The sequence below is a fragment of the Dendropsophus ebraccatus genome, chromosome 1 (assembly GCF_027789765.1).
Source record: "Dendropsophus ebraccatus isolate aDenEbr1 chromosome 1, aDenEbr1.pat, whole genome shotgun sequence".
Classification (NCBI taxonomy): Eukaryota; Metazoa; Chordata; class Amphibia; order Anura; family Hylidae; genus Dendropsophus; species Dendropsophus ebraccatus.
Window position 1 is genome coordinate 115,996,685 of NC_091454.1, and position 13,010 is coordinate 116,009,694.

Here is a 13,010-nt window from a genome sequence, read left to right on the forward strand (position 1 = left end):
GTGTGCATATAGTAGACACTGTGTAAGGTGTGATGGTGCAGGGCATTATGGTGTGTATAGTAGACCCTGTGTGAGGGGTGATGGTGCAGGGTATTATAGTGTATAGTACAGGCTGTGTAAGGTGTGTATAGTAGACACTGTGTAAGGTGTGTGTATAGTAGACACTGTGTAAGGTGTGTGTATAGTAGACACTGTGTAAGGTGTGCATATAGTAGACACTGTGTAAGGTGTGATGGTGCAGGGCATTATGGTGTGTATAGTAGACACTGTGTGAGGGTGACGGTGCAGGGTATTATGGTGTGTATAGTAGAGGCTGTGTAAGGTGTGAGTATAGTAGACACTGTGTGAGGTGTGTGTATAGTAGACACTGTGTGAGGTGTGACGGTGCAGGGTATTATAGTGTATAGTACAGGCTGTGTAAGGTGTGTATAGCAGACACTGTGTGAGGGGTGATGGTGCAGGGTATTATAGTGTATAGTACAGGCTGTGTAAGGTGTGTGTATAGTAGACACTGTGTAAGGTGTGTGTATAGTAGACACTGTGGAAGGTGTGTGTATAGTAGACACTGTGTAAGGTGTGATGGTGCAGGGCATTATGGTGTGTATAGTAGACACTGTGTGAGGGTGTGATAGTGCAGGGTATAATACAGGATGTGTAAGGTGTATAGCAGACACTGTGTAAGGTGTGTGTATAGCAGACACTGTGTGAAGGGTGATGGTGCAGGGTATTATAGTGTATAGTACAGGCTGTGTAAGGTGTATAGCAGACACTGTGTAAGGTGTGTATAGCAGACACTGTGTAAGGTGTGACGTGCAGGGTATTATAGTGTATAGTACAGGCTGTGTAAGGTGTATAGCAGACACTGTGTAAGGTGTGTATAGCAGACACTGTGTAAGGTGTGACGTGCAGGGTATTATAGTGTATAGTACAGGCTGTGTAAGGTGTATAGTAGACACTGTGTGAGGTGTGTGTATAGCAGACACTGTGTGAGGTGCAGGGTGCTCTCCGGAGTGCGGTGCCGCAGGCTGGGTGCAGTGTGACCTGCATACTATTAGCCCCCTCCTCCCCCTGCTCTCTCCCCAGCACCGAGGTGACTAGGGGCTGCTGTGGGAAGCTCCCAGCAGGGCGGATAGATAGATAGAGCAGGTTTATGGTAATGAGATGTACGGGGGGAGGAGGGCTGAGGAGCGGCGCAGCCTGTGAGGGGGTGGGAGCCATTTTGGAATCACTCGTAAAGTTAACGTGGGACGTGTAGGTGAAGTTGCGGAGAGTGCCCGGCATGCCGCCCCCCAGCCCGCGCTGACAGTGGCCGCTGGAGAGCCGGAGATGTGGGCGCTGTGCTTGTGTGTGCTCGGGCTGCTGCAGCCGGCGGACGGCCTGGATGTTCACCTGTATCCCGGAGTGACGGTGAATGTGTCCCTGGGCTCTGACTGGACATATCGGCTGCGGGGGGTGCTGAGCACGGAGCTGGAGGAGACGGAGCCCGGCAGGCTGAGGCTGAGGAGCGGGGCTCGGTGTGAGCGTCCATCCCCGCTCTATGTGGAGCTCAGCTCGTGGAGCCTGCGGACCGCTGTGACCATCAGGCTGGATGTGCGGGGAGCCCGGCAGCGCTGCCACCTTCAGCACCGGGCAGTGGACGTGCGGTACCGCGGGCTCCGGGGGATGTCGCGCTGTCGCCCCTGGCTGCTCCCCAGGACCGTGAAGCTGCTGAGCGCGATGCTGGGGACATGGGACTGCAGGCTGCGCGGATCGCCGGCCTCCACCGGGCAGTGCGCGGATTCTGCCCTGCACCTGGTGTGCCAGCCCCGGGCTCTGCCGGTGCGGGTCCGGCTGCTGGGAGACGACTATGCGGGGCTATCCCGGGGCCACCGGAGGCTGAAGAGGAGCATCAACAGCAGCCCGCAGTTCCCGCAGCACAACTATCAGTCGTCTGTCCCCGAGAACGAGCCGGCGGGGACCTGGGTGACCGACCTGCGGGCCACCGACCAGGACCAGGGCGAGGCGGGCAGGGTGGAGTACTTCATGGAGGCTGTGTTTGACAGCAGGTCTGCCGACTACTTCCACATAGATGCCGAGACCGGGATAGTGACCACCACCCAGCCACTGGATCGGGAGACCAAGGACACCCATGTCTTTAAGGTGACCGCCACCGACTTTGGTTCTCCCAGGAGGTCGGCCACCACCGTCCTGACCGTCACCGTAAGTGACACCAACGACCACATCCCGACATTCGAGCAATCGGAATATAGGGAGAACATCAGGGAAAACCTGGAGGTGGGCTATGAAGTGCTGACCATCAGGGCCATAGATGGCGATGCCCCCTCTAATGCCAACATGCTTTACCGACTGGTCAATGCTGATGGAGTAAATGCTGTCTTTGAGATCGACCCCCGAACTGGAGTAGTAAAGACTAGGGGGCCAATAGACAGGGAGACTGTGGCCAACTACCAGCTGATAGTGGAGGCCACTGACCGGGGCAAGGACCCAGGCCCCAAAAGTGCCACAGCCACTGTGTTTGTCTACATAGAGGATGAGAATGACAACTACCCTCAGTTTACAGAGAAACGATATGTGGTGCAGGTCCCTGAGAATGTCAGTCCCAACACCAAGATCCTGCAGGTCCAGGCCACCGACAAGGACAAGGGTAACAATGCCATGGTCCACTACAGCATTGTGAGCGGCAACATCAAGGGCCAGTTCTACATGCATTCTTTTACTGGAGACATTGATGTTATATACCCCCTGGATTATGAGGCTGTCAGGGAATATTCCATACGGATAAAAGCCCAAGATGGCGGCCGACCTCCTTTAATTAACACAACAGGTATGGTGTTCGTGCAGGTGGTGGATATTAATGACAATGCTCCTATTTTTGTGAGCACTCCCTTCCAGGCCACAGTTCTGGAGAATGTTCCCATAGGCTACTCTGTAGTTCACATCCAGGCCAATGATGCTGATTCTGGAGAAAATTCTCGGATACTATATAGTTTATTGGACGTCCCCCCTAATTTCCCCTTTGTCATAAATAACAATACGGGCTGGATTACCGTGTCTGTAGAACTGGATAGGGAAACGGTGGAGTTCTATACTTTTGGCGTTGAGGCTAGAGACAATGGAGAGCCAGTCATGAGTTCTTCAGCCAGTGTGACTATAACAGTGCTGGATGTCAATGACAACAATCCTACCTTTACCGAGAAGGTCTACCAACTGAGGCTTAATGAAGATGCTGCTGTGGGAAGCAGTGTGCTCACCATGACAGCCGTGGACAGGGATGTGAATAGTGTGGTGACATACCAGATCACTAGTGGCAACACCAGGAATCGCTTTGCAATAACTAGCCAGAATGGGGGTGGGCTTATCACCTTGGCTCTACCCTTGGATTACAAGCAAGAGAGGCAGTATGTCCTCACTGTCACCGCTTCTGATGGCACTCGCTCTGACACGGTTCTGGTCTTCATTAATGTCACTGATGCCAATACCCACAATCCAGTGTTTCAGAGCTCACATTTAACAGTGAGTGTGAGTGAAGACAAACCCATAGGGACATCTATAGCCACAATAAGTGCAACTGATGAAGACACAGGGGAAAACGCCAGAATAACTTACACTATAGAGGATAACGTTCCCCAGTTTAAGATAGACCCAGATACTGGCACCATTACTTTATTGATAGAGTTAGACCATGAGACCCAGCCATCTTATACCTTGGCAGTGACTGCTAAGGACAATGGTATTCCCCAGAAGTCTGACACCACATACGTAGAGATAATAGTTCTAGATGCCAATGACAATGCACCTGTGTTCCAAAGTGACAGGTACCTGGGTACTGTGTCTGAGGATGCAGCAGTTTACACCAGTGTGCTTGGGATATCTGCCACAGACAGGGACTTTGGTTTGAATGGGAGGGTCACATATACATTTCAGGGAGGGGATGATGGTGATGGTGATTTTTCCATCGATTCCAATGGTATTATTAGGACAAATCGTCGTCTGGATAGGGAGAACGTACCTGTGTACAATCTCAGGGCATATGCAGTAGACAAAGGAAATCCACCTTTAAAAGCCTTTGTGGACATCCAGATCACTGTTACAGATGTCAATGACAATGCTCCAGTGTTTGAGAAAGATGAGCTGGATATATTTGTGGAGGAGAACAGACCGGTGGGCTCTGTGGTTGCCCGGATTACTGCTACAGACCCTGATGAAGGAACTAATGCCCAGATCATGTACCAGATAGTCGAAGGCAACAATCCAGAGGTCTTCAAGCTAGATCTCTTTAATGGAGACCTGACCGCACTAGTAGACCTGGACTATGAGGTTAAGACAGAGTATGTCATTGTTGTTCAGGCCACCTCCGCACCATTGGTAAGCAGGGCTACCGTCCATGTAAAACTGCTGGACAAGAATGACAATGACCCTGTGTTACAGGACTTTGAAATCATCTTTAACAACTATGTGACCAATAAGTCCAATAGCTTCCCATCTGGGGTAATTGGGAGAATCCCAGCCTATGACCCCGATGTGTCTGATACCCTGCACTACAGCTTCATTCAGGGCAATGAATTAAATCTCCTCATCCTGGATCCATCCACTGGGGACTTAAAGCTCAGCAAAGACCTGGACAACAACAGACCCCTGGAAGCCCAGATGAGAGTTTCTGTTACCGGTGAGTCAGTCCTGTCTCCTATCTGTATGGTGGTAATATATAGACTTCTGTGCATATCATTGTGACAGGTGCAGCAGCTGGATTCAGCCTGTATGACCATGTGCTGGGTGCCGAGATACTGGAGATTTACAGCCCATACTGCCTGTCATCTGCCATAAAGACTGTGTACAGCCAGAAGTCACACAGGAGATCTTTCCCCAGGCATTAGAACCAATATTACCTTCTGTTTGTCCTCTGTAGTTGGAGCCATGTTAGATTATGCTTGTTGCTTGCAGCATATATAGGAGGCAGTGTCAGATTTTTATTTGTGTGTCGCACAGGCTTGGGATAACTATTGTTATACATATTATGTTGTGATAATATTGATTTTATTTCTTTATTTGGCTATACACCTGCAATGGTGATGCAGGAAGGCTGTGTCACTGTCGGCATATGCACAGCTATAATGTAGACAGCCATGAATTCATTAGTCATTAGCCTATAGCCTTAGTGATAGTTACCAGTGTGTGTGGTGGCAAATGATCACTATTACATTAGGGGTTGCAAACATATTGCAAACTTTACCAACCTTAGATACCTGCAATAACGGCAAAAAAGGGTCATGCTGATGGCAAAACATTTCCAGGGCTTCTTGTTTAGAGACTGCTTGGCTATGTATATGATGAGATCCTACCATGATGGATCCCAGAGGAGTCTTGTTTGACATGCCTGAGTATACAGTACATTGCTTAGGATATGGTGTTCATCCCTGACCTGTAGACAGTAGGTGATGATGGTTATTATGGTTGATAATACTACTGCAGTAATATTCTGAAATGATTTGTGTGGAGGTATAGAAAGCCTCCCATAGGAATTACATCCGTAGTGCAGTTTGTTACATTGCGCCGTACGGTATATTGATCTGCACATAGGTAGCTTGTCCCTATTGGCTTAGGTGTATAAACAGATGGCATTTCCTCTCGCTGTCTACCTCCTTGATCAGCTCTTGTGGCAGACTTCTGACAGGTCTGATGATATAAAGTGTTCTTTCATGTATCTGTATGAATAAGTGAAATCCCTCTAATAGATAAAATGAATTGATAGCCATCTTAGATTTTTGCTGTAAGTCTCATGTAGTGTCTAATTGTGGGACCTTGGGCACTGAATGTTTACGGGACCAAAACCAATGACTATATGGATTCTTTGGTGCCCACAGGCTGAAGGAAGTCTTGGTTACCTGCAATATAAGCTCACACAGCAGTAAACACCTGCAACATGTTAAAACCTCTCCTTTCCATTTAAGATGTAACTATTAGGATAGCAGAATGTGGGCATCCATAGGGGAGCCACTATCATACCGTTTCTCCCTATCATACAATAGTGGCAATATATTTATCACTGTATGCATTGTATACTGGCTTTCTATATCCCAGTATACGCAGCGTGTTAATAGCTCATGATGGATTATCAGTGGAATCCATATTCTGTTTTCCCAGTAGTCAGAATCACTGCGTTGTGTGTAAGAGGTCTCATCTTAAGAGGGTGAGGACTGATTCCAGCCTGCCTATTACATTCTGCCCATCCACTTTCCCCTCTTATCTACAGACATTGGGCAGACACAGACTAAACAGAGCTACTGAAGGATTCCTGCTAGAGCCAGGATTGACATGTTAGGACAGATCGCTTAGAACTAGTCTTTTGTATAATTGGATAAGGAAATTCTGGATCACTTTACAGAGAGTATCAGTCAAAACCAAGTTAATCACGAAACGCAATGCCTGTGTGCCTCTTTTTTTTTTTTTTTTTTTTTTTCTTCTCACACAATTGAGCATATTTTTCATGGGAAAAAGGTTTTGGCAGCATTTACCTTCCTACAGCAAGACCTTTCTTCTGTATATACAGCGTACCACTAGAACTGTAACTTCAGTTAAACAACTGTCCGGAAACAGCCCCTTGGACCCCCTAACAGGGGTCCTGTAGGAACACAATCAAACTTACTGTCATGTTTTATCCATATACAGCATTTATATACAGTATATATGTAAATGTTATGACATTTTGCCCAAAGCTTACCTAAAGAGACAGAGGTAACGTTCACATGGAGTCTATAGGCTGTATACTTTTTGTTGCAGATTTATGGTGCGTTCAATTATGCTAGATAAATCAGCACAATGTGTACAGCATTAAATCTGCCTGGCATGTAAGCTCTGCATGAACATACCCTAAGAATACATTTTCACGGGTCAGAAAAGTTCTGCCTCAATTTAGGCATCTGATATAAAAAAAATAAATAAATAAAATCTGCATACTCCCCTTACCGATCCCCTAGCTTCACTGGTCCCTATCGGTCTTTTTTTACCGGCCTCCAATGATGTTTTGACCATGGGACCACTGCACTACACTCACTGGAGGCCTGGTATATTGAGACCAACAAAGAAGACCAGGTAAGCATTGCTATGCAATGCTAGGGGATAGTGCTTTCTTTTTATCTGGACTTGTGGTTTTTGCTGTGTATCTGCAGGTAATCTGCAGCAGAATCCGCAACAATAGGAGCTTAAAGCAAATTTCTTCTTCCCTATTGAAATAAAAAGGGAAATTCCACTAACAAAAATCTAATCTATGATCTTAGCAAATTTTAAGTTGTGTGCTATAATTTTAGACATCAATTTTAAGAAAACTAAAAGAAACAATGGCCGATCAGACACATTTTTGTCTGACAAATAGCAACCAACCACATCTCCGCTTTTATTTCTCAGAATGGGCTGTGATTGGTTGTTATCTGTCCGATGTGTCTTATTTTTGTCTGACAGATTGATATATCTGGGCCATTAGATATGAGCATACTCTAAACCAGTGCTTCTCAATTCCAGTCCTCAGGCCTCACCAACAGGTCTTGTTTTGAGGATATCCCATAGAAAGAGTATCTGTGGTAATACCTGATGCACCGAGTATAATATCACCTGTGAAATACTAAGGAAATCCTCAAAACATGACCTGTTGGTGAGGCCTGAGGACAGGAATTGAGAAGCACTGCTCTAAACATATGGGGGAACATTTATCAAGCTTACAACCAGAGCATGCACCAGGGAGAAGGTGGCAAGATGGGAAGGAGGCATGGCTTCCTACCGTGCCTCATTTCTCATGATTTACGCGTAAATCGTGATTCAAATCTACACGTGCTGGAAACAGGTGTAGATTTGGTACACTAGTCACAGGGTCTGGTGAACGGCCAGCCGGATTCAATAAGAGGTGTGTGCCTAAAGAGGGCAGGGCCTAATTTAAAGAAAAGGGGGGAAAGGGGGCAGGGCCTAGTTTAAGACCACAACGGCCTTAATAAATGTCCCCTATGATCTCTAAGGTTTTTATCAATGGCCTAAAAAAGGTCACAAATGTGCAACACTAGTTTGTGGTGCGAAAAACATAGGAACAGTTGCGTGTATATAATATACATTTAACAGTAAAAAAAAAAAAAGAAAACCAAAGATCTTTTCCCCCTCGATTGCCCATCCTGGTATAGTTTATCGTTTATATTCTGGGAAGATATTATAAGGCTGTGCAGCAGCTTGTAAGTTGCAATGCCTCCCCATTCACTTGTATAAGTGAAGGGGGTCACGTGACAGGCAATGCAACAGTTTTTGGTCATGTGACAAGGAATCACCATGTTGCCCCCAGCCTAAATTTGAGTGATTGTAATGATAAGCGCCCTCTATGCATATTGCTCATTTCTAGAGATGATCGAACAGGGCCAAGGTTCAGGTTCATACGAACTTGAACCATCGGCATTTGACTCCCGCTGCCTTTCCGTTCCGTGAGGAAGGTGGAGACAGCCCGAGTACCGCCTGGAAAACAGAGATACAGCCTATTACCCTGTTTTCCAGGCGGTACTCGGGCTGTCTCCACCTTTCCCATGGGACAGAGAGGCAGCGGGAGTCAAATGCCAATGGTTCAAGTTCGTATGAACCTGAACCTCGTCCCTGTTCGATCATCTCTACTCATTTCTACCTAAAAGGCTTACCCTATTGAATTGTGTAGCCAGGGATGTGCTTGCACATAATGTCTATAACTAGACATTGGCCCAAATTTATTAATCTGTGTGATACAAAAACTGAAGTTATTTGCACACAGTAACCAATCACAGCTCAGCTTTCAGATCTGATAAAATGTAAGCTGAGCTGTGATTGGTTGCCATGGACAATTTACACCAGCTTCAGTTTTACACATTTTGATAAATCTGGTATAATTGACTTTCTGTGCAGCCATATATTACAGTAAAGTCTGTAGTGAAATATAGATCAGCAAACAGTGCTTTAAATGTAATGTGTGTACTGTGGTATTTCTGACATTTTTACAGAAAATGCCCTTTTTAATGTAAAATAAACACGAAAATTGCTTGTAAAGATATTATGAAAAGTACATGAAATGCTTGAAGGAAGTGCTATTAACAATAGTGTGAGTGTGAAAGAGCCTTATACTTATACTGATTTCTGCGGCTTGCAATCCTGGAACGTGGGGAAGAATTTATTCCATTACACGGTTTCATCCATTCCTCTACCATTTTTTTTTAGTTTATTTTGCTTGCAATGTTTTCACATGATTTGGTAGATCAGATATATCTGGATGATTCCTTTTCACACTAAATGCAGCGTGGAACTTGACACCGTCTCATGAGAACACCCACAGAGATCAGCAAAAAAAAAAGTTATTACTGGGTTATAATACATTCATAGCTTATAGTGCTAATAATTTTTTATCTATACAGCACCAATATATTCTGTAGACAACATCAGACACTATGCATTCACAAACTACAATATGCAGTCTGTGAGGAAGTGCTTATGTGACCGTTATTTTTCCGTTAATCGTCTAGTGTAGATAGCGAAGACAACGATCAGCCGACATGAACGATGTCCGCTGATTGTCGCAGTCGTTTGTCTTTCAACATGTTGAAAGACAAACGATAATGATAGCGATCTGCTGCTGTCACCCTGCGAAATAGAAGCGGCGGCAGCAGACCGCTGCGATCCTCTATGGGCTGCCCGGACGATCTAGCAATCACCCGGGCAGCCTCCCTGCACCTCCGCCCCGACCCCTGGCTTTCACTCGCGCGCTGCTGACGGGTGTGCAATAGCGGCGGCAGCGAGCGAAGAACAAGGAGCTCCTCCAGTCGCCCTGTGTAATAGGGGCTTAAGTCTTAAATACAGTCCCCCATAAAGAGCTGATAGAGAAGTTAGTAAAATAGTTGAGTCATTTTGTGGTTGGTTGAAAAATAGATACAAAGGGGCATTGTTAAATTCACACTTCTGTTAGTATTTAATTTTTGTGTATGGATAAGCTAACTGTGATGGTATTAGTTTTTTTTTTCCTTTTAAATGGGATGTTAGGTTTATTCTTATTAACTGTTAAGTATTTAGCTTCTGATGCATGCCTTTGACAGACAGCTATCATGTATCCCATGGGCATAGAGAATATCTAACTGTAAGAAACTACACAGTCTACCTTAGTCATGTTTATCTAGGGATATCAAGAGAACAGTAGAGCTGTCACTCTGACATTCTGTCATTCCAATCCCTACCCATTATTATAATAAAACTACCATACAGACAGGGCCGGCTCCAGGTTTTTGTGGGCCCTTGGGCGAGAGAGCCTCAACGGGCCCCTTTTATATAGCACACCTCGGGGCACACCTACCAAATAAAGTTTGACAAAATACTAAAAAAAAACGTAATCCAGTAACTCACAGGTGACGTCTTCTTTGATCTGAGGCGATCGCTCTCCGTTTCCTCTCCATCTTGCCCAGACCTCCATGATGATATCTTCAAGCTACAATTCATCTCTTCGGGACCTGTCAGACAAACATGTTAGACTCCGCACATTTCCAGCAACTTCCCTTTTTACCACCCATAGACTCTCATACAGTAGTAACTCCACTGTTTGGTGTCATGTGCAGTAAAGTAAGGAGGTTTGTAGGTCCCGTGCTGTGCCCCCCATATAGTAATAAGGTCCCCATGCTGTGCCCTCCATATAGTAAAGATGCCCTTTGTCCCCATAGTAATGTACCCTGCCATGCCCCCATAGTAATGTCCCCGGCTCCCCATAGTAATGTCCCCTGCTCTGTTCCCATAGTAATGCCCCTGCTCTGCCCCCATAGTAATGTCCCCTGCCCCATAGTAATGTCCACTGCCCCATAGTAATGTCCTCTGCCCCCATAGTAATGTCCTCTGCCCCCATAGTAATGTCCTCTGCCCCATAGCAATTTCCCCTGCCCCATTGTAATGTCCTCTGCCCCCATAGTAATGTCCTCTGCCCCCATAGTAATGTCCCCTGCTCCCCATAGTAATGTCCCGGCTCCCCATAGTAATGTCCCCTGCCCCCATAATAATGTCCCCTGCTCCCCATAGTAATGTCATCTGCCCCTATAGTAATGTCATCTGCCCCTATAGTAATGTCCCCTGCTCCCCATAGTAATTTCCCCTGCTCTGTCCACATAGTAATGTCCCCTGCCCCATAGTAATGTCCTCTGCCCCCATAGTAATGTCCCCTGCCCCATAGTAATGTCCTCTGCCCCCATAGAAATGCCCCCTGCCCCCATAGAAATGCCCCCTGCCCCCATAGTAATGTCCCCTGCTCCCCATAGTAATTTCCCCTGCTCTGTCCACATAGTAATGTCCCCTGCCCCATAGTAATGTCCTCTGCCCCCATAGTAATGTCCCCTGCCCCATAGTAATGTCCTCTGCCCCCATAGTAATGTCCCCTGCCCCATAGTAATGTCCTCTGCCCCTATAGAAATGCCCCCTGCCCCCATAGAAATGCCCCCTGCCCCCATAGTAATGTCCCCTGCTCTGTCCACATAGTAATGCCCCCTGCCCCCATAGTAATGTCCCCTGCCCCCATAGTAATGCCCCCTGCCCCCATAGAAATGCCCCCTGCTCTCCCTCAACACAAGAAAATAAAAAAATAAAACCATACTCACTAATCCGGGGCGGGGGACGGGCCCTCATTACATGAGGTATACCGGGGGGAACTACAACTCCCAGCATGTCCAGCCTGTTATTATGGGAGATCAGAGGCCATTACAGGAGGAGGTATAAGAGGAGGACTACAACTTCCAGCATGGACAGCCTGTTATTATGGGAGATCAGAGACCATTACAGGAGGAGGTATAAGAGGAGGACTACAACTTCCAGCATGGACAGCCTGTTATTATGGGAGATCAGAGGACATCACAGGAGGAGGTATAAGAGGAGGACTACAACTCCCAGCATGTCCAGCCTGTTATTATGGGAGATCAGAGGCCATTACAGGAGGAGGTATAAGAGGAGGACTACAACTCCCAGCATGTCCAGCCTGTTATTATGGGAGATCAGAGGACATCACAAGAGGAGGTATAAGAGGAGGACTACAACTCCCAGCATGGACAGCCTGTTATTATGGGAGATCAGAGGCCATTACAGGAGGAGGTATAAGAGGAGGACTACAACTCCCAGCATGGACAGCCTGTTATTATGGGAGATCAGAGGACATTACAAGAGGAGGTATAAGAGGAGGACTACAACTCCCAGCATGGACAGCCTGTTATTATGGGAGATCAGAGGCCATTACAGGAGGAGGTATAAGAGGAGTACTACAACTCACAGCATACAGAAAGAAGGTATAAGTGAGCCCCGACCCCTCATGTCACATGACAATGATCACAGGCCCTTCATCCATATGCAGCCTCTCCCATTCTCAGCCCCGCCCCCTTATGACATCACCACAGGTCGTGGAACTTGACACCGTCTCATGACGCCATGGGCCCCGACACTTGCCCGAGTATGCCGGGTGCTGACGCCGGCCCTGCATACAGATAACAACTTCCCCTTACAGCAGCAGCAAAGTGACAATAGTTTCCCTGGTATTCAGCAGTTTTCAGCCTGGCTACTGGCTGCAAGATTTTTGTATTTAAAAGGGAATTCCAATAAAACTAAAAAATTTAAGGAAGGCAGGGGGGTGCTGTAACATAATAAAGTATACTTGTCTGTCCTCGTCCCTCCGTTGCGCTGCTTTCCGTTTTTCGCCAGCTGTCCTTTTCAGCCAGCGTCCAGGTATGTCCCATACCCGACTCCTTCAGCTGCAATGTCACAGCCCGGCTGATTGCCCGCTCAGCCAGTCAGTGACCGGGGTGGTGTCCCACTCCAGTCACTGATTGGTGTAGTGGGCAATCCATCCATCAGCTGAGTACATGATGTTGCAGCTGCAGGAGGTCAGGGCCTGTCAGCGAGACCCAGGAGCTGTGCTATGCCTCATGAGAATAGGTAAGTATTAGAGATGAGCGAACAGTGTTTGGGTTCGAGTCGATCCGAACCCGAACGTTCGGTATTTTATTAGC

General features: G+C 46.9%; 1 protein-coding gene across 4 annotated transcripts in view; it reads left to right on the forward strand.

Moving 5' to 3' along the window:
• Positions 1-1,219: 1,219 nt before the first annotated feature.
• CELSR1 (cadherin EGF LAG seven-pass G-type receptor 1) overlaps positions 1,220-13,010 on the forward strand; it is a 116,551-nt gene continuing 104,760 nt past the window's right edge. For all 4 annotated transcript variants that reach the window (XM_069977063.1, XM_069977071.1, XM_069977081.1 and 1 more), the window contains exon 1: positions 1,220-4,666. In XM_069977063.1, coding sequence (XP_069833164.1) covers positions 1,327-4,666 — 3,340 coding nt within the window. In that variant the 5' untranslated portion in view covers positions 1,220-1,326. The remainder of the gene's footprint in view (positions 4,667-13,010) is intronic.